The sequence below is a fragment of the Alternaria ethzedia genome, assembly GCF_023757985.1.
Source record: "Alternaria ethzedia strain BMP 0044 chromosome Unknown scaffold_21, whole genome shotgun sequence".
Lineage (NCBI taxonomy): Eukaryota > Fungi > Ascomycota > Dothideomycetes > Pleosporales > Pleosporaceae > Alternaria > Alternaria ethzedia.
The window spans coordinates 516980-543656 of record NW_026056214.1 but is presented as its reverse complement, the minus strand read 5'-3'; the positions used below and the strand labels follow the sequence as shown (position 1 = coordinate 543656).

Sequence of the window (26677 nt, the reverse complement as noted above, 5' to 3'; positions counted from 1 at the left end):
GCTGCTGAGTCCCGAGGTCCATCCACGTGGGATGAGATCATCATAGATTATTTCGGCGTGAGCGCCCATGACCTTCATCATCGCAATGAACAAGATATTCGGGACACGTAGCACATCAAGATTCACGCGCAATCAAATCAGAATCATCCATATCGCAGATTCATCTAAATCCTCGCATACTAATTACACCCGTCATTCCTCATCTCGCTCTTCTTATATTTCACCGGGGGCAATAGGGCACGCTCAGAGAATCGACCGCTCGCAGGTACTAGTACCCTACGTAAATTCAATTGAAAACATCCATGCAAAAAACGCCCTGCTATGCAAAATGCAACAAAATGCGGATAGATATGATAAGAGAGAGAGAGAGAGAGATGCAAGCAAGGGTATCGTCAAACCACCCAACCATGACTGCGAGCCGAGATGTAGGTCCTAGAAGTTGAGAAAGACTCATGAAAGTATCCATCTCTTGAAATGTGTAATGTTGGCTGATCACAAGAATACCTGAATCATGCTCTTCTTGTGGGACACATTCTTATCGCAGTCGTCAACCACACAAACTTTGAATGGGTTCGTATTTGCGCGCGTCTCCTTGCCTTTAGCACTACGCTTCGCCGATCGATTGGCTGTGCATTCGCCGCAGTATACCTAGCATTAATATGTTAGTTTGTCGTCGTGCCATCCGTCAAAATTAGAACTTACATGACCGCATCCCTTGACAATCCACACCTGCCTCTTGATCTCGTCGCTGCCGACACACAACTGCTCCTCGCAATTGGGACATATAAGCGCCTCTCCTTCTTCTTCTGGACTCCTCGTGAAGCCCTCCGGAGCTGGTGGTGGCGCGTCGTAGGTAGCGGGAGGAGGCGGTGCTTCGCGTACCCGTGGGCCAATGTCGAAGCCTATGACATCGAAGTCCAGCATGGGCGCTTGGAATGCGCCTACTCGGATGTGCGGCGCACGACCCCGAGAGGCACTGCGCGAAGGGGCGACGGGTTCGTGGAAGCGGTTTGCGGTGCGGTTGACCTGTTCGTGGAATCGATCGACTTGGGCTCGGAGGTGCGTGAAACGTCCGTTCAATGTCCCAAAGAGATCCATGACGTTGTCCAACTGCTCGTTCCTCTGCCGTCTCCGTACCTCTGCCTCTGGTAACGCGTTCGCCCGTATGAACCGCACATCCTCGCCATCGGATTCGTTCTCGTCGACTGGTTGAAGGTGGCGCTGACCGGGTATTGTGCGCGACGAAATGAACTCGATCTCGGGCGAGCTTGGTTGCGGCGCTGGTGGATCGGGGTGCCACTCCTCCTCGCCATTGTCGAGGTCGATGATGATGTCAAAGCCCCTTGGCAAACGACGTGGGTGACGGCCACCGCGATGCGACTCTTGCTGTCCTCTGTCCTGTTGTTGTTGTTGTTGCTCGCGTGGGTTGTTGCCATTGTGACTCTCCCCGTCGCCCGAATCATCGGCTGTCAAGTCAATGATGTCGTCGTCCTGGCTCAGGTCGATAGCCACGTCGTCCTCGTCGTCCCCCGTCAGATCGACAGACGCTGTTGTGTGTTGACTTGCCGAGCCAGCCGGCCGCCTGTAGTCGAAGCCATCGCCCGCGAACCGTCTGGATGCTGAAGACGCCATGTTGCCCAACCTTGGCAGGTGTAACCCGGCGGTATGCGAGTGCTGGGCGCTGGAGGAGGCGCGTTCTATGGGCGGGCGGGCGTGCGATCGCAGTGCAGACTCGAAGGTCGGGGTGGGCGGGCGGTCGAAATGATAGCGGGCGGGTGGGTCGTAGATGTCGTTAGCAGGGCTCTGCCTATCGTCGTAATCGTATCCGAAGGGAAGGCCGTGGTAGGTTGGGGGAGCTTCGCGGTTGTCGGGGAAGGAGCCATGTCTCCAGGCAGGCGAGGCAGACGCTTGCTCGCCGTCCATTTGTGCATGTGAGCGCTGCAGCAGCCGTGGTCAGCGCCTCTTCACCCTGTTGTTGTTTATGTTGGCGGTACTACCGCCGACGGCACTCACCTTCTGCTGTCTGTGCGTGAACCCACTCGGTCGTCCTTCGCCTTCCATGCCGGATGCCAGGCTGGTGATGGTTGCGGGGTGCGTGGTGAGGTTGGCGGCGGGCGATAGTAGCACCGGCAAGTGTCGAAGGGGGAAGGTTGGGCCCGTCTCGTGCCGTTGGGGGTGCTGAGTTCGGCGAAACTGTGGTGGCGCTCCAACATCCATCTGGGCAGTATGACAAACGCCAGAACGTCAAATCCAAAATCACCCATCACCCTTCACCGTTGATTGGAATCGAACAATGACTATAGACCGCTATTCTGTCCGTATCTATCGTCTTCTGCGACCCAGCCCCTTCACCAAAGCGCATTGTTTTGCTCTTGCATGTGCGAGATGGATCGTGACGTAGTGTTTTACAGCATGTGGTAGTATCCTATTCAAATTTCGGTCGTAAAACCCCCCAGCCTAAATGCATCCGCGAGCTCCTGATTCTACACACTGATGAAATAGCAGCCAATGTACACATCTGCCTGCCCTGTCACAAAAACTTTACGCCATCAAAAGTCACCCCTGAAGCCCAAAACACTTCAAACTGCTGCCAATACAACCAAGCCACCCTCTGGGTTCAGGGCGACTACATTCTCGGCCTTGCCACCCCAGGCGACGTCCTTCGCTGGAGCTGCCTTCCTCACCAGCTCAGCCCAGCTCTTCGACGCCTTGGTGTATTGTTGCACAGAGACGCTGCCCGTGCCGGCAATCGCGAGGAACGTGCCGGTATAGTCCCAGCTGCAGCTGGTGACTGGGCTGCCAGATTCTAATGTGTGGATGGCTGCCTGCTTCCGGATATCCCAAATCGCAACGCTGGAGGAATTCTGCTGTACAACGGCGAACCACGTTCCGTTCTCGGAGAACTTCAGATCCGCAACGGGCGCGCCAGTCTCGAGTTCAGCCATCTTGGCACCAGTCTTGATGTCGTATATCCGAATGTTGCCGTCGGAGCTTCCGAGGAAGAACAGCATGCCGTCGACGTGGAAGGAGACGCAGGTGATTTCCGCTTCGACGTAGACTTGCGAAACGGTCTTGAAGGTGGTGAGTTCGTGGATCGCGTAGCGCTTGTCGGCGCCGGCGGTAGCGAGCATCTTGCCGCTGGGGTGTAGCGACATGGATGTGACGGCGCCAGCGTGTGATCCGATCTGGGCAACCTCATCGCCGTTGGAAAAGACCTTGACTGTGCCTGTCGAAGTGCCGATAAGAGCGCGCTCTCCCCACCATGCTGTCGAAGTGACGGCGCCACCAGCGTTGAATGTCTCCAGAACCTTGCCTTGGGCCAGCGAGTAGACACCCGCGGTACCGTCAGCTCCACCGAATAGGACCAGCTCAGCCTCGTTGACAGCGATGCAGCTGCTGCCTGGGAATAGCGAGTCGGTCGTCTTGGCAATGTCGTAGTTGGAGATGGCGTCTCCAGAGGCCCAGCCGGCGGGTACGGGTCTCTTTCGTCGCGAGCCAAACAGCCTGTAGTGCGTTAGTCGGGCCTCTCACATAGTATGTTATCTCGGGGGGGAAAGACTCACTCTTTCTGTGTTTCGTCGACGAGGGCGGCAAGCTCCTCAGGCAGGCCCTGGCCGTCCACCTGCATCGCATCGCCCTGGCCGCCGCCTCCACTAACGGTGACGTTGGACAGAGCTTCGCGCGCCTCGTCTCGCTCTTTTGATATGCGCGCAATGACCCGTGTCGCCGCGTCGTTCTGGTAGAGCGCCGTACTCAGCTCCTGCCTCGTTTGCGCCAAGTGCTGCTTGAGCGTGTGTGTCTCTAGTACCAGGGCATCCCACTCATTTTGGAAGGCGCTGAGCATGGCGGGTATCGAGGTGAAGCTGGGGGCGCGTGGGGTGACGACATTGGGCGACTTGAGCTCGATGAGGTCCTCGGTCGCGAGGTCTTCGCCAGTAACGGGGTCGGTGTGGTGTTCCGAGATGTGCGCCTCGATCAGGCGCTTTTCGAAGACGTTGCCCGATTTGCGCGAGGCAACGGGTTCGCGGGGAGCTTCGCCAGAGATTGCGCAAAGCATGGTGACGTGGAGTGGTGTTGGAGGTTGTTGCTGTCGCGCTCGTGAACTTTTCGGTCTTGGGCCAGAGGCGCGCTAGTCTCCGTCCGTGCGCGTAGATGGTCCAGATATCTCAGGAACATCCACCCCAAACACTTGTTGGAAGTCTACATGGCCACGCTTTTCTGTATGTGATAATCTAGAGTGGTGTCTACATCTCCAAGTACGGTTTGTGTTATAGTCCTTGAAGCTGGTCTCCCATACAAGACATTCGCGTGCTCCGTGTTGCCGCCTTGTGCCCAGAACGAGTTGCTCTTACACGGTGAATCCGACGTACCTAGCTAGGGCTCAAGAAATGCGGCCTGCTGTTCCCGCCCTCTACATATCCCAATAAAGCGTTCCAGGTATCTTTCATGGGATATGCTATAACTCTATCCGCTCGTGTGGTCCTTCCCGATTAAACTTGACCATGCAGTAGCTGAGACCACACGCCCGGTCCGACATGCTCGCCCGGTACAAGCTTGTCCGCTAGCCAGCAAGGTCGGTATCACAAGCGCTGTTCAACTTCGGGAAAAACATTTACAACATATCATGGAACTCGACGCCTGAACTCTGGACTCACGACATGTCACCAACTTTACCATTTGTCTTGGCGTTCTTCAGCCGTCTGCTTGGCGATGGAAGCGCGAAGGCACGCCGGCACCAGAACTCGGACCGGCATCTCGCACTCCCGACTTCCATCGAATCAGCGTAACCGCCGTGCGTCGCGCCTCGCACCCGCGTAAACAAACCTGATCGTTTACCCCAGAGTTTTGCGCCTCGTATGTCCTCCAGTCCAAGCGAACCCCAAACGGGATTCTCTCCGGGTAAACAAGCTCTCCACAGCGTGAATCTACGGAACCAATGACCCCGCCATGTTCCCTCTCTGGCCCTCGCATCGTTGCCAAGCCATGCAAGTCCGACCTCCATGATGACGGTACTGCGGGGGAGCGCGCCTTGGGTGCATATCCGCCTATCCTAGCCATGCAAACGGTAAGTCTGAACCGAGATCACGATGCGTGCTTTGTTGTTGTAATGCATCGGACTAGCACACACGGCTGCACGCGCTCGAGTATAAGAAGGCGAAGGTTCCCTCGGACGATCAGCATCCAACACGGTCCTGGCTTTCTCAATACCTTCAGGCACCATGATCACCAAAGGCCTTCTCGCTCTTGGGGCGGCGGTACCTGCATTTGCAAGTTCGCTGGTTCAACGCCAAAGCTCATCACTTGAAGCTTGCCCTGGGTACACTGCCAGCAACCTTCAGGATAATGGCTCCAAGGTTACCGCGGACCTTACGCTTGCGGGCACCGCTTGCAATGTCTACGGCGACGACTTGACTGACCTCAAGCTTGAGGTCGAGTACCAGACTGGTGCGTTCTTCAACCATTACAATCACCCCTGGCGCTAACCAATCTTACAGCCGAACGCCTCCACGTAAAGATCTTCGATGCTGAAGAGCAAGTGTTCCAGATCCAAGAGTCTGTCTGGCCTCGTCCTTCCGATGACGAGGGTGTCAACCCCGAGGACTCTGCCCTGTCATTCACATGGACCGACAGCCCGTTCTCGTTCGCCATCAAGCGCAAGGAGACCAACGAGACTCTCTTCGACACCTCCGCTGCATCGCTCGTCTTTGAATCGCAGTACCTTCGTCTGAGGACTGCTCTGCCTCCTTCGCCCAACCTATACGGTCTTGGTGAATCAACAGACCATTTCCATCTGAACACCACCAACTACACCCGCACTCTCTGGAACCGTGATGCCTACGGTACCCCAGAGGGTTCCAACCTCTACGGAGCCCACCCCATCTACTTTGATCACCGCGGCGAGAATGGTACCCACGGTGTCTTCTTGGCCAGCTCCCAGGGTATGGACATCAAGATCGACGACTCCGAGGGCCAGTTCCTTGAGTACAACACTCTAGGTGGTGTTCTCGACTTCTACTTCCTGGCTGGTCCTGGACCGAAGGAAGTCGCAGTCCAGTACTCTGCTCTCTCTGGTCTTGCCGCTATGATGCCGTACTGGGGTTTCGGTTCTCACCAGTGCAAGTACGGTTACCGTGATGTCTGGCAAGTTGCTGAGGTAGTTGCCAACTACTCCGCTGCCGACATTCCCCTTGAGGTGAGTTCTATATCCCGACATATTATCTATAAATCCTCGCTAACACGCCCAGACCATGTGGACCGACATCGACTACATGGAGCTCCGTCGCCTGTTCACTCTGGATCCAGAGCGTTACCCTCTTGAACTCGTCCGCGAAGTGGTTGACTACCTCCATGCTCACCAGCAACACTACATCATGATGGTCAACTCCGCCGTCTGGAGTGGCGACTACGATGGCTACAACGACGGTGCCGAGCTCGATGTTTTCCAGAAGCGCGAGAACGGCTCTTTCTTCGAAGGCGCGGTCTGGCCTGGCCCAACTGTTTTCCCCGACTGGTTCCACCCCAACACCCAGCAGTACTGGGACCAGAAGTTTGCCGAGTTCTTCGACCCGGCGACTGGTGTTGATATTGACGGTCTATGGAACGACATGAACGAGCCTGCCAACTTCTGCCCGTACCCTTGCGAAGATCCTGTAGCCTACTCTGAAGAGTCCAAGAACCCGCCTGAGCCACCGCCAGTCCGCACCTCTGCCGACGGCCGTCAGATCCCTGGCTTCCCTGCGGGACTCCAGCCGCAGTCCAACTCCACGCTGAAGACCCGCTCAAGCTCCCCTCTCAGCAAGCGCTCCAACTTCAAGCGTCAAGCCTCCAACAACACCGAAGACCTTGCCGCGCACCCCGGTCTTCCCGGTCGTGACCTGATCAACCCGGAGTACCAGATCGCTAACGCTGCTGGCTCCATCAGCAACAAGACCCTCGACACCGACATTCAGAACTACGACGGCACATACCACTATGATACCCACAACTTCTGGGGCTCGATGATGTCGATTGCTTCGCACAAGAGCATGCTTGCGCGCCGTCCTGAACGCCGTCCTTTGATTATCACTCGCTCTACCGTAAGTCTTCACATGTCATCAAATCACACCGCAGCTAACGAAATGACTAGTTCGTCGGTCTTGGTACCTACCTCGGAAAGTGGCTCGGTGACAACGTCTCCGAGTGGACGCAATACCGCTTTTCCATCGCCGGCATCTTGAACTTCAACTCCATCTTCCAGATCCCCATGGTCGGACCTGACATCTGCGGATTCGCCGGCAACACGACCGAGACACTGTGCGCACGCTGGGCAACACTCGGAGCCTTCTACCCCTTTATGAGGAACCACGCTGGCGACACGTCAATCGACCAAGAGTACTACCGCTGGCCCTTGACCACCGCCGCAGCCAAGAACGCCATCGCCGTCCGCTACCGCCTCCTCGACTACTTCTACACAGCCTTCCACCGTCAGACCACCACCGGAGAACCCAGCTTGAACCCGCTATGGTTCCACTACCCCACCGACCCCAACACCTTCGCCCTCGAATACCAATTCTTCTACGGCGACGCCATCCTCGTGTCGCCCGTGCTGGAAGAAAACTCCACCAGTGTATCCATCTACCTCCCCAACGAAGTCTTCTACGACTACTGGACCGGCGAGCGCATCCAAGGAAACGGAAGCATGATCGACCTCACCGACATCGGTTTCGACTCCATCCCCCTCCACGTCCGCGGCGGCTCCATCCTGCCTCTGCGCGCTGAATCCGCAAACACGACGACCGAGCTGCGGAAGCAGGACTTTGTCTTGTGGATCGCGCCGAACGCGACGAATCAGGCTTCGGGCTCGCTGTACCTCGACGACGGCGATAGCATCGACCAGCCGTCTACGTCCATGATCACGTTCACCTACGACAACGGCAAGTTCAGCATGGACGGTGACTTTGGATACGAGACCGAGTGTGTTGTTAAGAATATTACTATTCTTGGTACTGGAAGAAGTGTCCAGGGCCCTGTTGCGCTTAATGGAAGCTTCGAGTATGACTTTGGTGCTGGGGCGGGTATGCCGGAGTATCAGGGTAAGGCGCAGAAGCGGGGGCTGGGTGTTGGTGCGGCGTGGGGTGTTGGAATGGGGTTGGCGAGTGTGTTGTTGAATTTGTAGATGGGAGGAAGCTGGAAGACGACGTGGAGTGACCAGCGCTTCGATCGGCGGAGTACATGTACGTTTGAGGGATACATGGAGCGACCAGCGCTCCAACTGTCGAACCAAATATACGTTTAAGGAATACATCAAGCGCCCAGCGCACCAACCCTCCCCCCAAACCACCCCATGAAGAAAACATCCCCCCAACACCCTCCCCTCCACGCACCCCCCATCACCACATCTCCCCCAACGGACTCCTCCCCACCCTCTTCCCCTCCCTCTTCACCCTCATCTCCTCCACAGTCGCAACCCTCCGCTGCGCAGGCACCAACCTCCTCCCTCCTTCTTCCAACTCCCCCTTCGGCCCAAGCACACTCAACAACCTAATCCGCTGCCCCATGCCAAACGTCCTCTTCCCCTTCTCATCCATGTCCTTCTTCTTCTTCTCCAACACCCGCTTTAGCGCTAGTCTTTTCCGCCCAAGCCGCTTTGAGCTTGCGAGGAGTTGTTTCTTGGTGGAGGGCTTTTTGGTGAGGGTGCCGGTTTTGTTGGCGGGGGGGTTTGGTGTTGCGGGTGTGACTTGTGTTGGTGAAGATGTGGCGGCAAGGCGGCTTCGCGTTCGCATGGCTGGTGGGCCGTTGAGGCGGCGCTCGAGCTGTCGGCGCGCGCGGCAGAGGTGCCAGGTTAGGCGGCGACAGAGGTGGGAGTGGGGGCTCATTGTGAGGCCGGGAAGTAGTCCAGCTACTTTTGGGTGGTGGAGAGGTGGGTTTTGAGATTGCCAGGAGGATGTCAAGGCTTTTGAGGTAGATAATATGAGGGGGTAGAAAGTGTTGTAGGTGTCTGGGATAGGTTTTGAAGAGCGGACGGCGAGGTTTTGATACCCTGAGGAAGGACAGGAGGGACAATAGGATTATCAGGATAGAGGTGTACAATAGCTTTGCAGACTACGATAGCAGTGGATAGAAGCATCTCTTTCCTATTGTGTTGTATTGAAGCAAGGTGAAAGTGAAGGTGGGATTGTTCCGGTCACTTCGACTACCTACGTTTCCACATACATGCTCTCATCTATCCAAGGTCTAGGCGGACATGTCTTCACCCACTGCCGATGCAGCTTTCTTGTCATCTCGACCTTGTTCCAGAAGTTGTCCCAGTATGCTTTGTTGACTGCTGGGTCGTGGCTGCGGAAATATAGCTCGTGACCCGGATGCCTCATCTCCTGCAACCTGCGAATACAAAACCGCAAGTTGGCGACATCCGCAACTACTTCTTTACTGACGTTCACCCATGCCTCGCCTAACTGTTCTTTTGACTCTAAATCTCGCTGCTGGGACTGCAGATGGTCGTCCAGTGAAACAACTTCAAATGCGCACCCAGCCCATGGGCCATTTGAGAAGTCGAAGGCTTGTCCTGGGGAGGGGCAATCTGGGTTACTACACGTGAGAACCAAGAATATGTTGGCCAACGTGAGCGCTTGGTCGGTGTCTGGCAGTGGTCGCGATGTTTTCTTCGGAACTCTTCTCACTTGTTCCGACAGCTCGCGGTACATTCTTTGCATCCTGGGAAGTACTGGCTCGTGGAACTTGGGTAGTGAGTCCCAATCAGGTGCTGGACAGGTTGGCTCTTGCAACTGATCCGAGCGTACATATTGTCTAGTCGTGATGTTGCGAAGCACCCACTCTCTCTGTGTGTCTCGTAGATTGAAACGATCGAACCGACCAAGATCTCGCTCGATCTTGTCCCGATCCCCCGGTCTTAACGTCAGCTCATACTTTGCCATCTTCAATCCTCGGCCGGCTGTGTATCCACGCATGGGACGCATGAGAGAGCACCAATCATACGGTGGTCGGCACCTGAAATGGTCCCATCTCCGATCTTTGACACTCTGCTGCGACCTCATTTCCTGACGTCCATTGATCATGACAGGAGTGTCTTCGATACCATAGTTCCGCATTTGTGCCGCGGTGAGCTTCGACCGCTCGAAGTGGAACCCAACCTTTTTGCCTACCCAGTTGGCTTTCTGATAGGACCGATATATACGGGCCAAGGCGAGTGGCCATAAACGAGCGGACGAGAGGCATAGTGCAAGGAAGTCTTCCCGATTGAACTCTTGCACTGAGGGGCGCCTATTCCAGCGTTCATAGCCGAGTGCTTCCCAGTCAACCTCTTCGCGAAGTAGGATGTAATCGAAAATTTGGTCAATAATCTCGTTTGGCAGGCGCTCGAAGAGGTCTCCACTGGGTGGATAGAAGTGCTGGACACGTTCCACGTCTCGCTTTATAAACATATTGTGGAACCAGTACTCGTCTCTCCGGTCAAATAACTTCGGGGTGTCGTGTTCGTACATGTGAAGTGTATAGTGTTGATCGAGCTCCGGACAGATGAGTTGGTAGTAACAAGGAAACCCGGCACCCGGGGGAGGCCCATATGTTTCACCCTCGTAAAAGGCGCCCATGTCGTCTGGTTACATCTGCGTTGCTGGTGTTAAGAAGGGAAGACGATGAGTCTGTAAAAAAAAAAGGTTGAGAGATCGCGACTCCCCCTTGTTAATCAATGTTGATGCTGCGCCGCAGCACAGACCTAACCCAAAGCGGAAGGAACAGCCCATGTACCCGTCAAACCGACACCATCAGCCGAAATTTGCGATTCCGGCGAGGAAGAAGAAATCGCCATCTAGTATCGCGGCATCGCACATTGGCCAAGCACTCTTGAGTGCGCTTCGGTCAGCTGCGCCCTTCGGAGTTGTGACAACACATGCCGCCATCGATGTGAGCAACATCAATCTGGCAGCATGGATGCGCCCGCCCTGCAGTTTCGCAGCCATTCTCTAATTACGTTGTCGCATTCGTGAATCGTTGTGATGCCGCCAATTCCAGAAACTGCACCCTTCCCATGATCAAGAGCCCGTTCGCGCGCGCGCCCACCGTGCAAGAACCATGGTTTGGTCGAGAGGGTATATTTGGCCGCCTTCCAACGGCGGAATATGACGCACGCATGGTTGCGCGGTGGTAATTCGACATTCACTGCAGCGACTGAGCTGTGAATGAGAGTTGCGAATTGAAGGGACTGCGACTGGCTGGGCCGGTACATATACTTTCTGTAGCCTGTCAGTATAGCACAATAACTATTCCCGCGACCCAATACCCAAGTAAACCACTATCGTCGAACGCTCACCACATTCAGATCTTACACATCCCCTCAACCCTTCGTTCACTCACTCAAATAATAATACTCTCAGCGAAGCAGACTAGTCACCAAGTCACCACAATGTCCACCAGCATCCCCACCACCGCGGTGCAAGGCCCGCCGTCAGACCTCAAGGACTTCCTCAACCAAACCAACAACGCCGGTCTACACGCACCCGAATCAAGCGCCAATAGCGAGGACAACTGGGACGTCGTAGACAAGGAGGAAGCGCTGCACGAGCAGGACAAGTACGAGTGGGAAATCGTCGGCAAGACGGCGGCTGAGAAGCAAAAGCAGGAGGTGGAGCGCAAGGAGCGGATGGAGAAGCAGAAAGAAGAGCGCAAGGCTGAGAAGCGTAAGGAGAAGCTTAGGGAGCGCATGAAGGGTGTCTCGTACGCTGAGGCTGCTGGTAAGGCTATTAGGAAGTCTTAGTATGGACGGCAGCTGTGAGGAGTTCACGGACGGGCAGGCTGGGAGTGGAATTGGGTATCTTCATTTCGCAGGCTGTGCGCCATATATGCCTTGGCCCTTTATCAATCATTGAACCGCAATCGATGTCCCTGAGCCTCGTGGTATCGTGTACGTGCGTCGCGATGTCTTCGTTTGCCTCGGGCGCCCTGCCCGGCGCTTGCATTGTTGTATGGTTGTGATGTAATCCTACTCATTTCTTGCCCTTCTTCTTCTTCTTACCCCCTGTTCCCGCACCAGCCGCTGGGACGCCGCCCATCTTCACATCTCCGCCTTCATCGACCTGTGGTGTGGATGTGGCCTCGCCGCCAGCTGGCATACTCAGATCGTCCGTTGTCTCCGGCAGCGCTGCCATGTGTCTTCCCAGCCTGCCCAGGTTTCCAATCAATCTTCCGACTTCGGCGCCCTTGTTGGTCTCATATTGTAGACACGTCCCTGACTCCGGGTCGTACGTCTTCAGCGTGAAGAACACGGTGACTTCTTCGGGATTCTGCGATTGCGGCGGCGGTGATGATGCGCGCGCTGTGTCTGTGGGCTTCGAAGCTCGTTTCTCTTCGTACTTTTGGCGCTTCTTTATCTTCGAGGCCGTGGGCTTGAGGACCGAGTATTTGGACGTGATGCGTGTCTAGGAGCGAGATTAGAAGGCGGGTCGCGTGCGTGCGTGGACTGGAGCTTGGCATACGGATGTCGGTCGCGCTTTGAGCAGGAGTGACGACTGCTCGTACCACTCCTGACTTGTCGCAAAGTACGGCATGGTGTGTTGAAGTTGTCTGGGGTCGAGGGTGAGAGAGAGAGATGAGGATGGTGGTCGGTGCGTGGGTTCGGTATGCGGGCAACTTTTGGCGGGGTCGGCCGGGGAATCGTCGGGCCAGACTAGATTCGCGACTCTACCCAGGTACCACGCGACAGGAACCTAGGATGCAGAAAAGGGCTGACACCAGAACCGACCTATCAGGCAACAGCAGTTTGCTGCTTGCGCCACTACCCGAGAACCTTCCACGGTTTGACTAGTGCTTGAGTCAGGGCTCCTGTACTTCATCTTCAGAAATCGAAATCTATTCTATCAACTCCCCACCACCCAGACTACTACTCACCAAGAATAATCTTCGGACGCCGGGTGCCGGATAGGACGAGGACTTATTCGCTGAGTTTCAAGCGAGCGCAGTCGAATCAAAGAATCTTCGCATTCTTCGTGCCAAACTTCAACTAGCCAGCGCGCACCATCAAACATACCGGACATTGGAGCCTACATTCTCGCCAAATCTTTCGATTCGCCCGTTTACATCATAGTGTAGTCCGCAGGCCTACCCAGGTTTATCCCGGTCGGAGGTGATCATGGCAGAGTCCACCACCAAAGGCCTCGGCCAAATTGGTCTTGGGGAAGAGCCAGCTGAGGGCAAAATGCCCACCCCAAGGGCTGAGCTCGAAGTCACTATCCAAGAGCTAGTGGCGCGTGGCAACCATCTCAACGACGAGGTAGAAACGTACATCGCCGCGGTTCTTGAGAAGCAAAAAGTCGGGAAGGTCTACAATCCAGTTGAGTACGTCTATGCAATTGCAATGATATAGTCATCGTCATCTAAACGAAGGCTCCCCGCCTTCTCAGATCAAACCTCATACAATCCTGGAGGTGTTCGCGGTGGGTCTGCTTTCACATTAGCAATATATAACATAGCGTATACCTCCAGGGGAGGTCTGTCTGAGAAGGGGTGAGCTTCTTCGTGACTAGATCCGCAGTCTCAGACCACAACTAACTGTACCAGATACCGAAATCTTCGCAATGACATGCGCAACGAGCTAGCCTTCCTACAAAAGATCGCAGGATGCTCCATGGATGAGGAAAAAGCCCAGCATTACATTGTATCTTCGAATCTCCTCTACTACGAAGCACTATGGGGCGCAGCGAAGCGCTCAATGGGAATCCAAAGCTTCCGCAAATACTTCTTCTGGGACCGACACAAGGCTCCAGCGGGCAAAAGTACAACAAAAGGAGTCAGCCTGGCGAAGGGAAGTCAAGCCAAGAATAAGACTTCCGCGCTCGTTGACATCGTTGCAGAAGAGGGTGCGGAGTGGATACGCGTATCAACCGTCTCGGAAAAGCGCATCCTCTTCGATCTCGCGAAATTGGGTTGGGTCAACGACTCCGACTCTGAAGACAATGAAGATATGCCGCCTCCACCGGAAGACGACGATGACGACGAAGACCAAATCGACGTGGTACGAAATGCTCGAGGTCTTGCGAGAGCTGCTCGCGCGAACCCAATTCGCGGTCGGCCGCCCAAGGTGCGCTTCGTCTTAACACGAATCTCCGCTGGGAAAACACCAGCTATCGATATGATCATCAATAAAATACGCGCTACGGGTGCGATAGTGCAGTGCGGAGATGACATCCCGACGGCTCTCTCTATAGACGCTGTTCTACCGCGCCTACTCATCGATCGATCACGGGCTCTGAGCGATACTTTGAACATCGACTGCACCATTCTACTAGCCCTCATATCCGACATCTCCCACAAACCATGCCCGATACTGGACTGGTATCCAGGGGAAGTGCGCGCCCAGATCGAAGAGGAGGCCCAAGAGCACCTGCTACCAACACATCTATACCCTGCCATTGGCGCGCATCCCATGGTGTGCACGCGCGAAGCAGCCGAGCAGATGAACCTGATAGTGCAGACTCTAGCAACTGATACAGAAAAGACAAGAGCGGATCTCCTTCTCCGACAAGGAGACTGCGCGTCGTGGTCACAACAACAACTAGTTGAAGAATGGGTACGTCCCCTCACACCTCACCCCACACAACCCAAAGCTAACATTCCCACCAGGCCGCACTATCCGACTACCCCCCACCCCCCTCCTTCACCCTCCCCATAACCGTCAAATCCCCCAACGTCTCCACCATCACCGACAACCTACCCCACGCCGCTACCGCCGTCGCCGCCGAACTCGGCCACCTCAATAAATCCATTTTCCTCTACGGCTGGTCCCAGAACCTGACGACGCTGAGTGCGAACCGCGGGCGCGCAAAACAGATTGAGCATATTATCAATGAGCATGGTCTCAAGGACGGCGAGGCTGGGCCGCATATCTGGCTGTGTGGGGAGAGCAGGAGTTTGATTGCGAAACATGGGAGGAGGAAGTAGGTGATGATGTGGAGCGGCGGCTCAGTATCGAGAGCAGGGGTCGAGGTATATCTTATCGATTTGTACAACCAATAAAACCTGAATGTATTCGCCTCGGTAGCTGTCAAAATCCTACGTATCTGCTGATGTTGTCTATTTGGCGGGCGCAGCCTTAACCGCCGTTGACCCCCGCTACCCAGTTACCCCATTTCCCATGCCGGATGGTAAAGCCAGCGCGTATTACATGCCACGGCGGCATGTTGGCGGGTGTTTGGAACTTTTTAGGCGTCAGAGTAAGCCAGCTCGCATGCCATATGTCCACTGAGTCGTCCCTACGCTCGCCGATGATTTCCTCCGGGTCGCACGCCGTGCCCAGGGCGAAGTCGCAGCGTATGAATGAGTGGTCGCCATTGGTAACTTGCTCTATCAGCTCTGGGAAGGTCTCGTATATGTATCCGCGGCGGAGTCTACGCTGCATCCAGGTTGGCGTTGGAAGCAGTCGCCGTGCATAACTTAGATCTAAGGCCGTCTGCCATGCGGCATCTCGCTGGGTGATTTGAAAAACCTGCGTAGTCTCTTCAGGAGCGGAGTCGCATTGAAAGGTTAGCTTGAAAGAGCCCTCGGGCATACCTAGTGAGGGGAGAATGGATGCTTCCGCCATCCACTTCGCAACCGCCCTTGAAACGTAGCTGGAGTCAAGACGATCGTCTTCCAAGGGTCTCCCCGTACTAGAGGCTATCATATACCGCAATGTACTGCTTACGGGGAACACGTTTGCCCAGAGACTGACACGCCTATGAACGCGCAGGTTTGGGTGCGCACGACAAAACGGTATAAAACCCCTTCCATGGCACTCTGGGAACGAAATAGACTCTCGGTCCTCGATGAGTTCAATCTGTCGCACGTTCTCACGCGTCTCGGCGCGGAGAGACCGAAGGAAACGTATTGCGCATGCTGCTGCTGATAAGGAGTGTTTCACACTCCCGACACCATTATGAGTCCTGGTTATGTCGACTAGTTGCTGGAGCTCGCGGTCGTATGTAGCTACAAGGTCGCGCTTATGCTTGTCCCGGGCGCAATGACCAAACTTTCCCTCTTGACCACGTGGGAGTCTGCCCTCATTGGGCGTTAACCAGGGTTCGGGATTCATTTTTCGAAGACTTCGGCGCAGGCGTTCCGAACGTTTGCCGCCCAGTTTAGGATTATATTTGCGGTCATACAATAGATTCAGAGTGAAGTGAACAAAGTCGCGGTACGTCGAAGGTGGCTCTCCCAAGGTATTCGCGCGTCCACCTAGTGTGCCTAGTTTCGGTAGGATCGGTGAGAACTGTGGATACTTGAGGGATACCTCTTTTTCGATTGCTTCAGTCATTAGACGCGGAGCTTGGATGTTGAGCAGGTCAAATTTGAGGGCGTGCAATTTGATGAGCGCTCCGTGGAATATATACGCATGGGTTTGCGTAGCGTTCGTGCAGGTTGTGCGAAAGACGACCTTATTAAGCCGCAGAGCAAGGCCTCGAAGCTCGAGTGCGGCCGCACGGCATGTGTACGTCAACGACAAATCGACAGGAAGCTTGTTGGTTTCGAAATTGTACACTAGACCGTCTTCGTTGAACAGGTAATGGTGGTATATGAGATCTCGAAGTTCCCTGGGGAGGCGAAAGAGGCGCGATTGAAGCTGAGGGTTCGGAAGCGGCATAGTGGATGCCGTATTGCGTTGGACTGCAGATGGTGGAGACCCACAAGACAGTCTGTCGCGGAGAGGTAGCTGATCTTCATTGCCCATGTCTTATGTAATTATGAACGATGTGTTGAACGTCGTTGCCCTGATGAAGATGTACATATGGAGGGCAAGCGTGACTCATCAGCAACAGAGCCTGTCAAAGCCGCATCCAAAGACGTGAGTCAGGTACTCCGGAAGGGCGTATTCGATCCTTCGTGATAGGCGTTAATTGCAGCCTGTATCTTACCTCGGTATACCGCGGTGAGACGTGGCTCATGAGTACCTAGGGAGGAACAGCAGAGACGAAACTGAGTTCGCGCCCTTCACCCGAAGAAGAGAGTGCGCTGTTGACGCAGACTGGGGTGTGTATCCATCTGAACTCTTCGATCGTTCGTCTTGAATCGAGCAACGTGTCGTCAGTGAGAAGAGGTCATAATCGATCCATGTGTTTGTCGAGGTATGTCTTCGTCGAACTTCTGGTTGGCGCGTTGGATGCGGCTGCCTAAGACGCTTTAGTGTGTCGGCGCTGACGTCACCGACGCGTCTCAACGAACCGCATCGCGTCTGTTAACAACCGCGTACCAGAGGAGTACTTTCCCACCAACACCTTTGTACAACAACGTCCGCCTTCAGTAGCGCCTACCTTCTGCAGCTGTGCACCTATATCTGCTGCCTAGACTCTTCCGCTTGACGAGGAAGCTACACTTGGTACACACAACGACTAGCAATGGCGCACCGTGGCCTTACCGAGGCCTTCGAATCGGCGCAGCTGGGCGAAAATGGGAAGCCACGTTTGCATCCCGTCGCGCTCTCTGGTTGACCACCGTAGCCAGACCCGTTGCGCTCGCCTTCAACCCTACGTGGCCTCAAGTCCAAATACAAGAACACCACTTTGTCCCTCGCTGTCTTGCTACCGCTTGCCACAAACCCTTGGCAATGGAGTCAACTCAATTCATAAACCACTCCGACACACCTAAGCTCGCCGAATCTAATATGGAACATGTCAAGAACATTCTGCCCACACTGCCGGCAATACTACGCCTTCCACGCGAGCTGAGAGACCTCATTTACGAGCATTATGTCCAGGTCGACGGTGGCTACATCCATAACATCGAGGTATGAGAATGCCAATGGAATGCGTATCAGACATACACTGACCTTCATCTTTGCAGACAAACCGACTTCTACAGGCCGACGGTTCTCCCATCTCCACCGGCCTCGCTCTTACATGCCGCCAGATTGCAGCCGAAATGCAAGGGCTTGCGCTCGGGCAGAATACCATCACCTTCCACACCCACTTCTCAGAGTCTACACGACAGCAAGCCGGTCTGTTCCATATAACGATGTATACTATAATGTTCCGTAAGAAGATCCAGCTACAACGACTCATACCTCGACTTCTATCCTACGACATGGTACAAAGGGCAATCGACGCATACCCGCAATTCGCTCAGATCTTTGACGGTTGGACGCCGCACCAGTCTGTCGTCGCCTTACACAAGCGAGATTTCGATTGTGGAGAAGCACCGTCCACGTGGGACGATTTCATTCAATATGTTTTCCATCTGCTATCGAAGCATCCCGCATTCCACGACGAAGCGGAGCGTATGCCTCGAATCTGGAATCCAGAGGAAGACTGCGACGTGGGAGCTCTCAGTGAGACCTCGCCGGCACCTTGGCTCATACCAGATCTTCCCGAACTCGGCAGGCTCACAAGCATCACAGATGTCGAACCGAGACCACTGACGTATTTCCACAGACCGGAATACCGCCATTCGGCGGCGTCTGTAGCACTGCGTTTTCTCCACGCAATTCCGTCTTCGTCCCTCAGCCAAGTGCGAACCGTGATACTTCACGAGGATTATGAATCAGGTGTGAATGCGGCGTCTCACGGAAGAGGATTTATTCCTTTGTGTCAATTCAATCGGCGTCTCCGCGTCCAACGTATCGTGAATATATGGAGCAGCGTATTTAGCCCACGGCCTGCGTCAAGGGTCGACTACGTCGCCATGTCTGGCGACAACATCGATCGTATGAAAGATGATCGTTTGTACTCATCGACGATTACCAAAGCAGTTGGGGCATGGATCGCTGAGGCTCAGGCATTGCCATCACTCGGAATGCCTCGGGATTCGCTCAGCGTACTATTGGACGGCAGTCCGACGCCCAAACACACCTCTACCGTTTTCAAGATCGTGCAGCGAGACGTCGCCTGGCAATCAGCTCTCGATGCTGCATATGCTCGAGGTCTTTTGCCTACACCTTCCTGGTATGAGCGACGAACTCGCGTTGGATACCAGTACGAAGGGCTTCCAGCTGCGATCCGCGATATGTCAACCGATGGTGGGCCGATTAGCTGCAACTTCGACATTGTCCAATCAGACAACGTGGAATCTCTACTTGCGCTACATCGCGGCTGGACGCTCAAGCAATGGGGAGATCGTTGGAATTTGCACCAGCCGCATTGCTTTCAAACCGAGGAACCGTTGCCTCCGTGGCATGTACTTAAATGGCTGCGGGTAATGCTGTAGTTGTCAACGGATGATGGTGGACTACTGAACTGGTGGAATTGTGTTTACGGGAAGCCGACGATGAATCTAGTATAGCTTCCACGTCGCACATCATCTGACTGCTGCCCATTCACTTCAGGATATTTCCGCGCGCCTTGATGAGGTGCAATGGCAAAGACAACGGCCTCATGTTAGTACCATAGCATGTGTAGACGAGCAAATATTCTTGTGCAGGCGCAAGGGTTTTGTCTTTCCTCAACTCCAACCCTAGACAAAGAACATTAACAAATACATGAAGCCATGCTCTGCCTTTCAGGGTCCTTCGCCCAGTCCTGCTGCCTGGGGTCTCGCGCCTGACGTGACTTGGTGCCGTACGACGAGGCGCGTCGGCTTGGTAAAGTGCGCGACATTGGCGAATAGAAGGCAGCGCTATTCGGAGTGAAGGTAGCTTCCAATAATGTTTGGATGCGCAGCGCGGAATCAGAGACGTGTTCCAACGGACAACCTTGGAATGGTAACTGCAGCAAGCATGTAGACCTCGGGAGTAAACTGGTACCTAGATACCGAATGCACACTAGTACTGATAAGGTAAAGTGGGTCCACTAATCTTCGGCTCGGTCCTAATCGTCGCTGCCTTCACAAAAAGACATACACACACAAACCAACAAAGGCTCGTCAGATACGCGTCGCGTCTCAATCGATAATGAACTCATCACTTGCGGGCATGGTCATGGCCATAAAATGTAATTACGCAGCTAGCAGGCCGACGCGAACGCATTTGACAGTATTAACAACCAGCCATTCTTGAGGTCACGCCTACCAGGTCTGAGCATTTAGGCAGCTACAATCGATGCGCAACTGCTGTACCGCTGGGTGGGGAACTCCTAGATGTTGCGACTCTGGTACTCGGAGTTCAACGTGGCTTCAACAACTTTCTCTACTTATATACAGCAGTCGCTACTCTAATTCGCTTCAACTTCAACTTCCTCATCACGCTTAAGACACTCGCTCGTTCCTAGATCCCTTTCCCGATCTACGAAACGATGATTGTAAAATTTGTGGTCACGCTCATTAGGGGACTCTGGCCCTATATCCTCAGAGAGTTTCTGGTCGCTCTCTTCAGACTACTTCTTTTCCCTCTCATCAAAAGACTCCTGTTCTCCCGCCGCAATCCGCCCTCAATATTCGCACGTCCCAGGGAATCTTGGTCAAACTATTTTAGGAGATGCTGGTACATTCTCGTCAATGGACCTCGGCTTTCTTTCGTCAGGAGACTATTCTTCAAAGTCCCAACACGGAAGACCACACGTTGTGCGGCCATGGCCACGGCTGATCCCCGTCGCCCATCACACATGCAACTGCAATCACCCCTCTTTCGGTTACCTCGGGAACTACGAGATCAGATCTATGGCTATTGCTTCGTTTGCGAAACTGGACTCGAATACGACTACAGCAAGAACAAACTCACTCGGACGAACGGCGAACACATCGATCTATCACTGATGTACACTTGTCGCGAGGGCGCAGCTGAGCTACAAGGTTTCGCTTTACGACTTAACAAGGTCAACTTTCGTACCGCATGTCCAGGGGCATCAAGACATAAAATAGGAATGTTTAGCATGGCTCTAGGCGAGTTGAACAGGCAGAAATCCTATGGCCTCAATAAGATAGCTCAGTCCTGCCTGACGGACGAGACAGAAGCAGTAATAGGTCTTGCTTATCCCCAGTTTGCCCCCGTCGTGCGGAAGTGGAGACTAGAAGGCCCTACCTTGCAGGCGTCATGGGACTATGGCGAGCCACCTTCCATGTATCGCGATTTCGTTCATTTCGTGTTGCGAGTCCTGGAGGACTGTCCCCGTTCCAGGTTACCTTTCGACCTGCTGAGCTTACCGCACCTCGAGCCTTGGCAAGATCCGGATGATGACGCGCTCGAAGAGATCCTAGGCATCGCATACGCTAAAACTCAACGCCCTCGCTCGTTGGAACGCGACAGGGGCACCGTCTCTGCAGCTACTTGTGCCATCCGGTTCTTTAACTCTCTTCCGGTGTCGATACGCTCAGAGCTTAGGCAAGTTGACCTAATTGAAGACCGCGAGTCTATCTCATATCCAGAATGCCATGCAAGGGGTCTAATCCCCTTCTGTCAGGAGAACAAAAATCTGCGTATCCACAGACACATCGATCTCTGGTGGAACGTACTTTGGGGCTGGCACAGAGGCAGAGACACAGTGCCCTCATTGTGGATTTCGATCTCTATCGCAACATGGATAGTCGAAGCGACCGCGCTATCTTTCCTGGGAATGCCTAGCGAGTCCTTCAGGATGACATTTGAGAGCATTTCCGCGCCAGAGAAAGGCACCGAAATATTTGACGTCTTACAGCACGATGCCGCATGGCAAACTGCAATAGATTTGCTCTACGAACGCCAAGACCTACCGACTTTCTCTCGCAGATGGCGTCCTGAATACATTTTCGAAGCATTCCCGCGGACTTTGCAGAGCATAGTCAAAAATGACTCTTTCATACGGTGCGACTTCCCGCCGGGAACACCTCACGACCCGGAGACGACGGTCAACATGCTTATGAGCGAGTCGGTCGACGAGTGGAGTGATCACTGGTGGCAGTACCACACGCTAAGGGAGATCCAATTGCCTTCGTATAGACCATCTTGGTTTACTACGCAGTGACATCATTGTCGATACAGAGACTCAAAGCGACCGGGAATGTAAACGCAATTCTGTCGCATCACCGCCTCACGTTTAGCGAAATTTTGTCATTTTGAAGGGTTGCAAGAGTCTACCCCCTTCCGATAATTTCAGTTAGCTCTACCGTCTTCGCCGCGAAGATTAGTCTCAAATCTTTGCCGTACAATACATATCTTTCTTCGTTGTTCGAACGCCCCATACACAGATGTTTTACGTGTCCATCAATGCATTCATGAGCAAGATAAGATGGAGGCTCGGTATCGTGAATGTAAATTGCTAACTTTGCCCCTAGTGGCTATCAACGCTTTAAGTAATCATAACCCTCATTCCATGCTGACTAGGTGACTGTGAAGCCCTAGAGTTTATGATATACTGAGCAGGGCGCAAAGCTAAATATGTCCACTGTCGTTCTCATGATGCTAACCAAACAGTCCGTTCAGCGAAAAGACATCGCAAATCGCGAAGATACTCATCAGGATCTTCTTCCACCTGGTCCGGCATCCTCCACTCACAATGCCGATCGTAGAAAGCAACACGATGATCCCATATCCCCAGTCTACGCTTCAGATTCGCCAAATGTCGCTTATGATTCTGCTGCGCGTCCACCAGATCAGGGTCGTTCATAAGGGCCTCCGCCATGGGCCGCAGAGCCCGTACTTGGACGAAAGGCTTAACACGCAAAAGGCCAGACAGAGAATGCCAAATTTCTTCTCGCCCCCTAGAATCCATTGTATGGGGCCAGGGTTCGTTATTTCCGGCATCGTTGCAGTATTCCCAGTCATCTGGGAGCACGATCGTCAAGACACGGAGTCGAGGAAGTGATTCGAGGAGGTTGAAGAGTGGTTTGCATAACTCTGCCCAAGTCATCTCGCGGCGTTGGGCTTCGGAAAGCGGAGGGGACTGCGGGTTTATCATTTGATAGTTGATATACCAATTGTACGAATCCTCAGAGTCAAGTTGCATGGAGTCGACTTTGAGCTTAAGCTCATACTCGATTATCCGGTCTCCACTACCGACGAACGGCGAGTTCATGGTCAGGTTTCGTAACCACATGCGATGCTCTGGCCCGATGTGGGTGAGGAACTTGAGCAGCTCGAGGTGTTGGTACCTGCCGGCGAAGCGGAATTCATTCTCGCCGTAGAGTACCTCCGCGCACTCATCGTGCATCGCCTTGCATGTACGGAGGAGACTGAACGCAAGTCTCGTGCTGCGATTAGAACTGAAGAAGACCATATCTGAAAGATGTTGTCCATAAGGCTGGATTGGCTTGTATGCAACCAGGCAGTAGCGGTAGATCTCGACGCGTAGTTCGGTTGGGAGTTTAAGGAACGGAAACGGTGGACCGACCTGCATTCATCAGCACACAACTTTTGTACTGGCGTCTGTTATACTTACAAGCCTGCGCAAGCTCTTCTTATGATCGAATAGTGCCCGATTCGATCTGTAGGGTTCCAGTTCTTCGGGTGTGAACAAAGGCTCTGGTGCGAAGATTGGTTGTAACTCGCCATCTCCATCTTCTTGCCAGTCCACAGGCTTGTTCTTGATAACACCTTTGGGCTTAAGGATGAGATCATTGTGCTTGCTAGCGCGATCTAAACATCGTCGTGGCGCCATGCTGCAGACCCAACGGTGGTTGAGTGCTCCAGGGGTAGTGGACTAAGAGGGAAAGGGTGAATAGCAGACTGATATAGTCACTGGGCGATATACTTAATAGGCACCACCCCTAGTCCGTGCACCCTTCGCCCAAGCGGAGGAACTAGACTCACAAGGCCTCGTAGACAATGGAACAATCGTGGTGTACAAAAAGGGACTAGTATACGGATACAATAGCATGCATGTATCGCTAGGGCGGATTCGAACATCTACCTAGGTATGCTTGTGCACGCAGGTCGGGTCATCAATTGCGAGCCTCTCGATCAAAATCGTGCAGATCTTGCGCCTCTACTCTAAATGAGCTCGAGTCCCCATGATCTGTGCTACATCACCGCATGTGGCAACACATCTCGATTTAACCCAGCAAAAAGATGCTTTTCAATACCTAACACATCACAGTAAGATCACCAAGCGAGGAAGATGTACTCCTTACCTGTTAACCTTACCTTGACGTCGCTGCACTACTTGGAACCATCGTGCTTGTAACTTACATTAATACCTACCCAGGCAAAACTCGCGAGCAAGGAAGATATTTTGAAACGAAAGAAAGAAAAGCTAATAAAACATGCGGGAGAAAAGTTCACCTTGCCCTACCCATTCCGGCCTACCAAACCTGTGCGAACCTGGGGTGATGAACATCGTGACTGCAGTCGACTGAAGGATGACGCTGTACCTCGTCCCTACCGAGGAGTCGAGATCGAGACGTGAAATGCCAATCGACGAGAGTGTGATGACCGATCGAAAGCCTAGAGGTAATACGTGTCGACAACCCTTACCATCCTGACCTGTAGCGCTGTGTTGAATGGTCGAACGTCAAGAGCAGAACAAACTCGATCTTACCCTCAGAGCCGAGAAAGGGTGAGGCGAAGAAAGGGGAGGTAACCTTTGACAAACCCTTTGCAGAAGATACGTGAGCCATCGAGCGGGCCTAGTATCTGCGGCGCTGGCTTCGGTCGTCGTAGCTGTCGCCTTCGTAGCCGCGCTTCCTTGAGCCGTCGTCTCGGCCTCCACCACCGTACCCACCGTCGCGGTCGCGGTATCGATCTCTGCTGCCGAGCGGTTCGTTGTTAGCGCCGCTGGATCCTCGGTCGTAGCCACCACCACCGCCGCCGCGTCGGTCTTCGTATCGTCCTCCGCCTCCACCGCGGTCGCCTCCAAATCCACCTCCGCCTCCTCGGTCGCCGCCGAACCCACCACCTCGTGGACCGCGAGGACCAGCTGGGGCGCCATCGGGAGGTCCATAGCCGTTGGACTGGTAGCCGATACCTCCGCGACCACCACCAAAGTCACCTCGACCGCGGCCACCGAAACCTCCTCGTCCACCGCCGAAGCCTCCTCGATCACCCCCGAATCCGCCGCCAAATCCGCCACGGCCACCACCTCGTCCACCGAAACCTCCACCGAAGCCACCGCCGCGGGCTCCGAAGCCACCAGGGCCAGCTGGAGGTCCCCCAAATTGGCTACCCCCTCCGCTTGGCCCACGGGCAGACGGGCCCTTGGTGTAGCCTCGTCCACCGAGACCGCCACCGAAGCGACGTGGGCGCCATCCAGAGACTGTGCGGCCGCGCTCGACATCCACGAGTACGCGTCGATCCTTGATCTTGATACCGTCTGTCTCCTTGTATGCAGCCTTCATATCCTTTTCGCGCTCGAAGACAATAAAAGCATAACCGCGCTTTCGCTTCTTGGGTGGCGCGTCGGCGGGTTGTGTGACGTCTTCAACGATCCGAATGCGCTCGATGGGACCGTAGCGGCCGAATTCGCGCTCGAGGTCATCGGAGGTGACGCCATAGGATAGGCGAGAAACGAAGAGCGTCTTGAAGGCGTCGCCCTGTACTTTGGGATCTTCGACGGGTTTGTCTAGATAATGTTAGTGAGTGATGCAAATAACAATTGCGCAAGTGATAGCTTCAGCGCGCGTGGTGATGTCGTACAATCCTTGACCCCTTCGGTGAGCAGATACTCCTGTTTCTCCTTCTTTTCGAGCTTCTTGCGATCGCGCTTCTGCAGCCAGCTGTCGGTGGGCACGTAGCCGTCGTTGTCTTTGTATTCCCTCAGCGCCTCCATGTACTGGCCAATGCCGCCAATCTTGGGCGTGCAGCGCTTCTCAGGCGCGTGGTCGGAAGGCTCGACCCATCGCAGCGGCGGCCGCGGGGCGAACAGGTTCAACAGCATCGGGGGGAGTAGATGCGTCATGGTTGCGAGTTTGTTTCTGGAATGCGCTCCAGGCGGCGATGTGGAATAGTTGGAATATGAGGAGTGGAGGGCGCGACGATGAAAGTCGATGTTTGGGAGTTGGGGCGTTCGAGGAAGCTGCGACGCGGAGTTCGCACTAGCGCAAACCTAGGCTGCGACCACCGCACGTGAGATCCGGGCCCGACTTTGGACTTTGAGATTGGTGAAAGCGCCGCTGTCACCACCGCAATTGCTCGCCAACATGCCTCTCTCGGCTATCAAGACGGTCGCAAAGGCTCAGGTATGTTTTCGCGGGTTCATCTGTCCCGACATTTGTCATCCTGGATGCTAATTACGACCGCAGAACGGCGTAGGAGCCTTTGTCCTGCCGTGCAAGTCCATCACCTTCCACTACTGCAACTGGTGGGGGTCGTCGAAAGGCATGAACGCCTTCCTCAAAGCCTCTCTCCCCGCCTTCGCCAAGCGCAACCCTCAGATCGAAATTTCCGTCAGCCCGCGGCCACGCCACCACCCCGTAATCATCGCAAACTACATCAACGGCGCCCAACGGTCAATATGTGTGAGGAATCTGCAAAATGAGGGTGTAAGGGAAAAGGCAGAGATGTTACGGAACAGCACAGGAGAGAAGAACAGGAGACTGGATGGACGACCAGTGAAGAGTCTGAACGAGAACGTCCGGGGCATCTGGAGTCCGTTCCACGGCAGCAAAATCAACATGTGAAGGATTGAAGGTGAAGGAAGACGAATATTACACGCGACGATATCCAGCGAGAATCATGGCAAGGCGTAGCGGCATATCAACCAGAGCTCTGCCTCTATGACATGAATGTTAAAGGACCCGCCTTTTTCGGCATGCCCAAGAGGATGTGAACGACATACACTGGCTGGGGACTTCATAAACGCTGTACAAACAATGTATCAAAAACACAGGAATCACGAAACTTGCAGAGCCCAAAGCGATGATCTTCATGCACGTTCAT

At 54.2% G+C, this 26677-nt stretch overlaps 11 protein-coding genes across 11 annotated transcripts; 5 read left to right on the top strand and 6 right to left on the bottom strand.

The window, feature by feature from the left end:
* Positions 1-492: 492 nt before the first annotated feature.
* Positions 493-1923, bottom strand: J4E87_007659 (uncharacterized protein; the record flags this gene model as incomplete). Its single annotated transcript, XM_049379253.1, has 2 exons — positions 493-648; positions 703-1923. The coding sequence occupies 2 exons, from the start codon at positions 1921-1923 to the stop codon at positions 493-495; spliced, it is 1377 nt and encodes a 458-aa protein (XP_049231164.1).
* Positions 1924-2579: 656 nt separating this feature from the next.
* On the bottom strand, positions 2580-4057 carry J4E87_007658 (uncharacterized protein; the record flags this gene model as incomplete). The annotated part of the gene is made up of 2 exons (XM_049379252.1): positions 2580-3504; positions 3564-4057. 2 exons carry the CDS (start codon positions 4055-4057, stop codon positions 2580-2582), a joined length of 1419 nt encoding a protein of 472 aa, XP_049231163.1.
* Positions 4058-5219: 1162 nt separating this feature from the next.
* Positions 5220-8155, top strand: J4E87_007657 (uncharacterized protein; the record flags this gene model as incomplete). Its single annotated transcript, XM_049379251.1, has 4 exons — positions 5220-5445; positions 5496-6193; positions 6246-7076; positions 7127-8155. 4 exons carry the CDS (start codon positions 5220-5222, stop codon positions 8153-8155), a joined length of 2784 nt encoding a protein of 927 aa, XP_049231162.1.
* Positions 8156-9176: 1021 nt separating this feature from the next.
* J4E87_007656 (uncharacterized protein) lies at positions 9177-10481 on the bottom strand (the record flags this gene model as incomplete). Its single annotated transcript, XM_049379250.1, has 1 exon — positions 9177-10481. The coding sequence occupies one exon, from the start codon at positions 10479-10481 to the stop codon at positions 9177-9179; it is 1305 nt and encodes a 434-aa protein (XP_049231161.1).
* Positions 10482-11070: 589 nt separating this feature from the next.
* J4E87_007655 (uncharacterized protein) lies at positions 11071-11752 on the top strand (the record flags this gene model as incomplete). Its single annotated transcript, XM_049379249.1, has 2 exons — positions 11071-11078; positions 11386-11752. 2 exons carry the CDS (start codon positions 11071-11073, stop codon positions 11750-11752), a joined length of 375 nt encoding a protein of 124 aa, XP_049231160.1.
* Positions 11753-11981: 229 nt separating this feature from the next.
* J4E87_007654 (uncharacterized protein) lies at positions 11982-12542 on the bottom strand (the record flags this gene model as incomplete). The annotated part of the gene is made up of 2 exons (XM_049379248.1): positions 11982-12413; positions 12471-12542. 2 exons carry the CDS (start codon positions 12540-12542, stop codon positions 11982-11984), a joined length of 504 nt encoding a protein of 167 aa, XP_049231159.1.
* A 581-nt stretch (positions 12543-13123) lies between these two features.
* On the top strand, positions 13124-14931 carry J4E87_007653 (uncharacterized protein; the record flags this gene model as incomplete). Its single annotated transcript, XM_049379247.1, has 3 exons — positions 13124-13329; positions 13552-14560; positions 14614-14931. The coding sequence occupies 3 exons, from the start codon at positions 13124-13126 to the stop codon at positions 14929-14931; spliced, it is 1533 nt and encodes a 510-aa protein (XP_049231158.1).
* Positions 14932-17569: 2638 nt separating this feature from the next.
* On the top strand, positions 17570-18424 carry J4E87_007652 (uncharacterized protein; the record flags this gene model as incomplete). Its single annotated transcript, XM_049379246.1, has 3 exons — positions 17570-17749; positions 17806-18238; positions 18393-18424. The coding sequence occupies 3 exons, from the start codon at positions 17570-17572 to the stop codon at positions 18422-18424; spliced, it is 645 nt and encodes a 214-aa protein (XP_049231157.1).
* A 3835-nt stretch (positions 18425-22259) lies between these two features.
* On the bottom strand, positions 22260-23462 carry J4E87_007651 (uncharacterized protein; the record flags this gene model as incomplete). The annotated part of the gene is made up of 2 exons (XM_049379245.1): positions 22260-23195; positions 23244-23462. 2 exons carry the CDS (start codon positions 23460-23462, stop codon positions 22260-22262), a joined length of 1155 nt encoding a protein of 384 aa, XP_049231156.1.
* A 967-nt stretch (positions 23463-24429) lies between these two features.
* J4E87_007650 (uncharacterized protein) lies at positions 24430-25697 on the bottom strand (the record flags this gene model as incomplete). The annotated part of the gene is made up of 2 exons (XM_049379244.1): positions 24430-25361; positions 25436-25697. The coding sequence occupies 2 exons, from the start codon at positions 25695-25697 to the stop codon at positions 24430-24432; spliced, it is 1194 nt and encodes a 397-aa protein (XP_049231155.1).
* A 241-nt stretch (positions 25698-25938) lies between these two features.
* Positions 25939-26418, top strand: J4E87_007649 (uncharacterized protein; the record flags this gene model as incomplete). Its single annotated transcript, XM_049379243.1, has 2 exons — positions 25939-25977; positions 26041-26418. The coding sequence occupies 2 exons, from the start codon at positions 25939-25941 to the stop codon at positions 26416-26418; spliced, it is 417 nt and encodes a 138-aa protein (XP_049231154.1).
* Between the last annotated feature and the right edge of the window lie 259 nt (positions 26419-26677).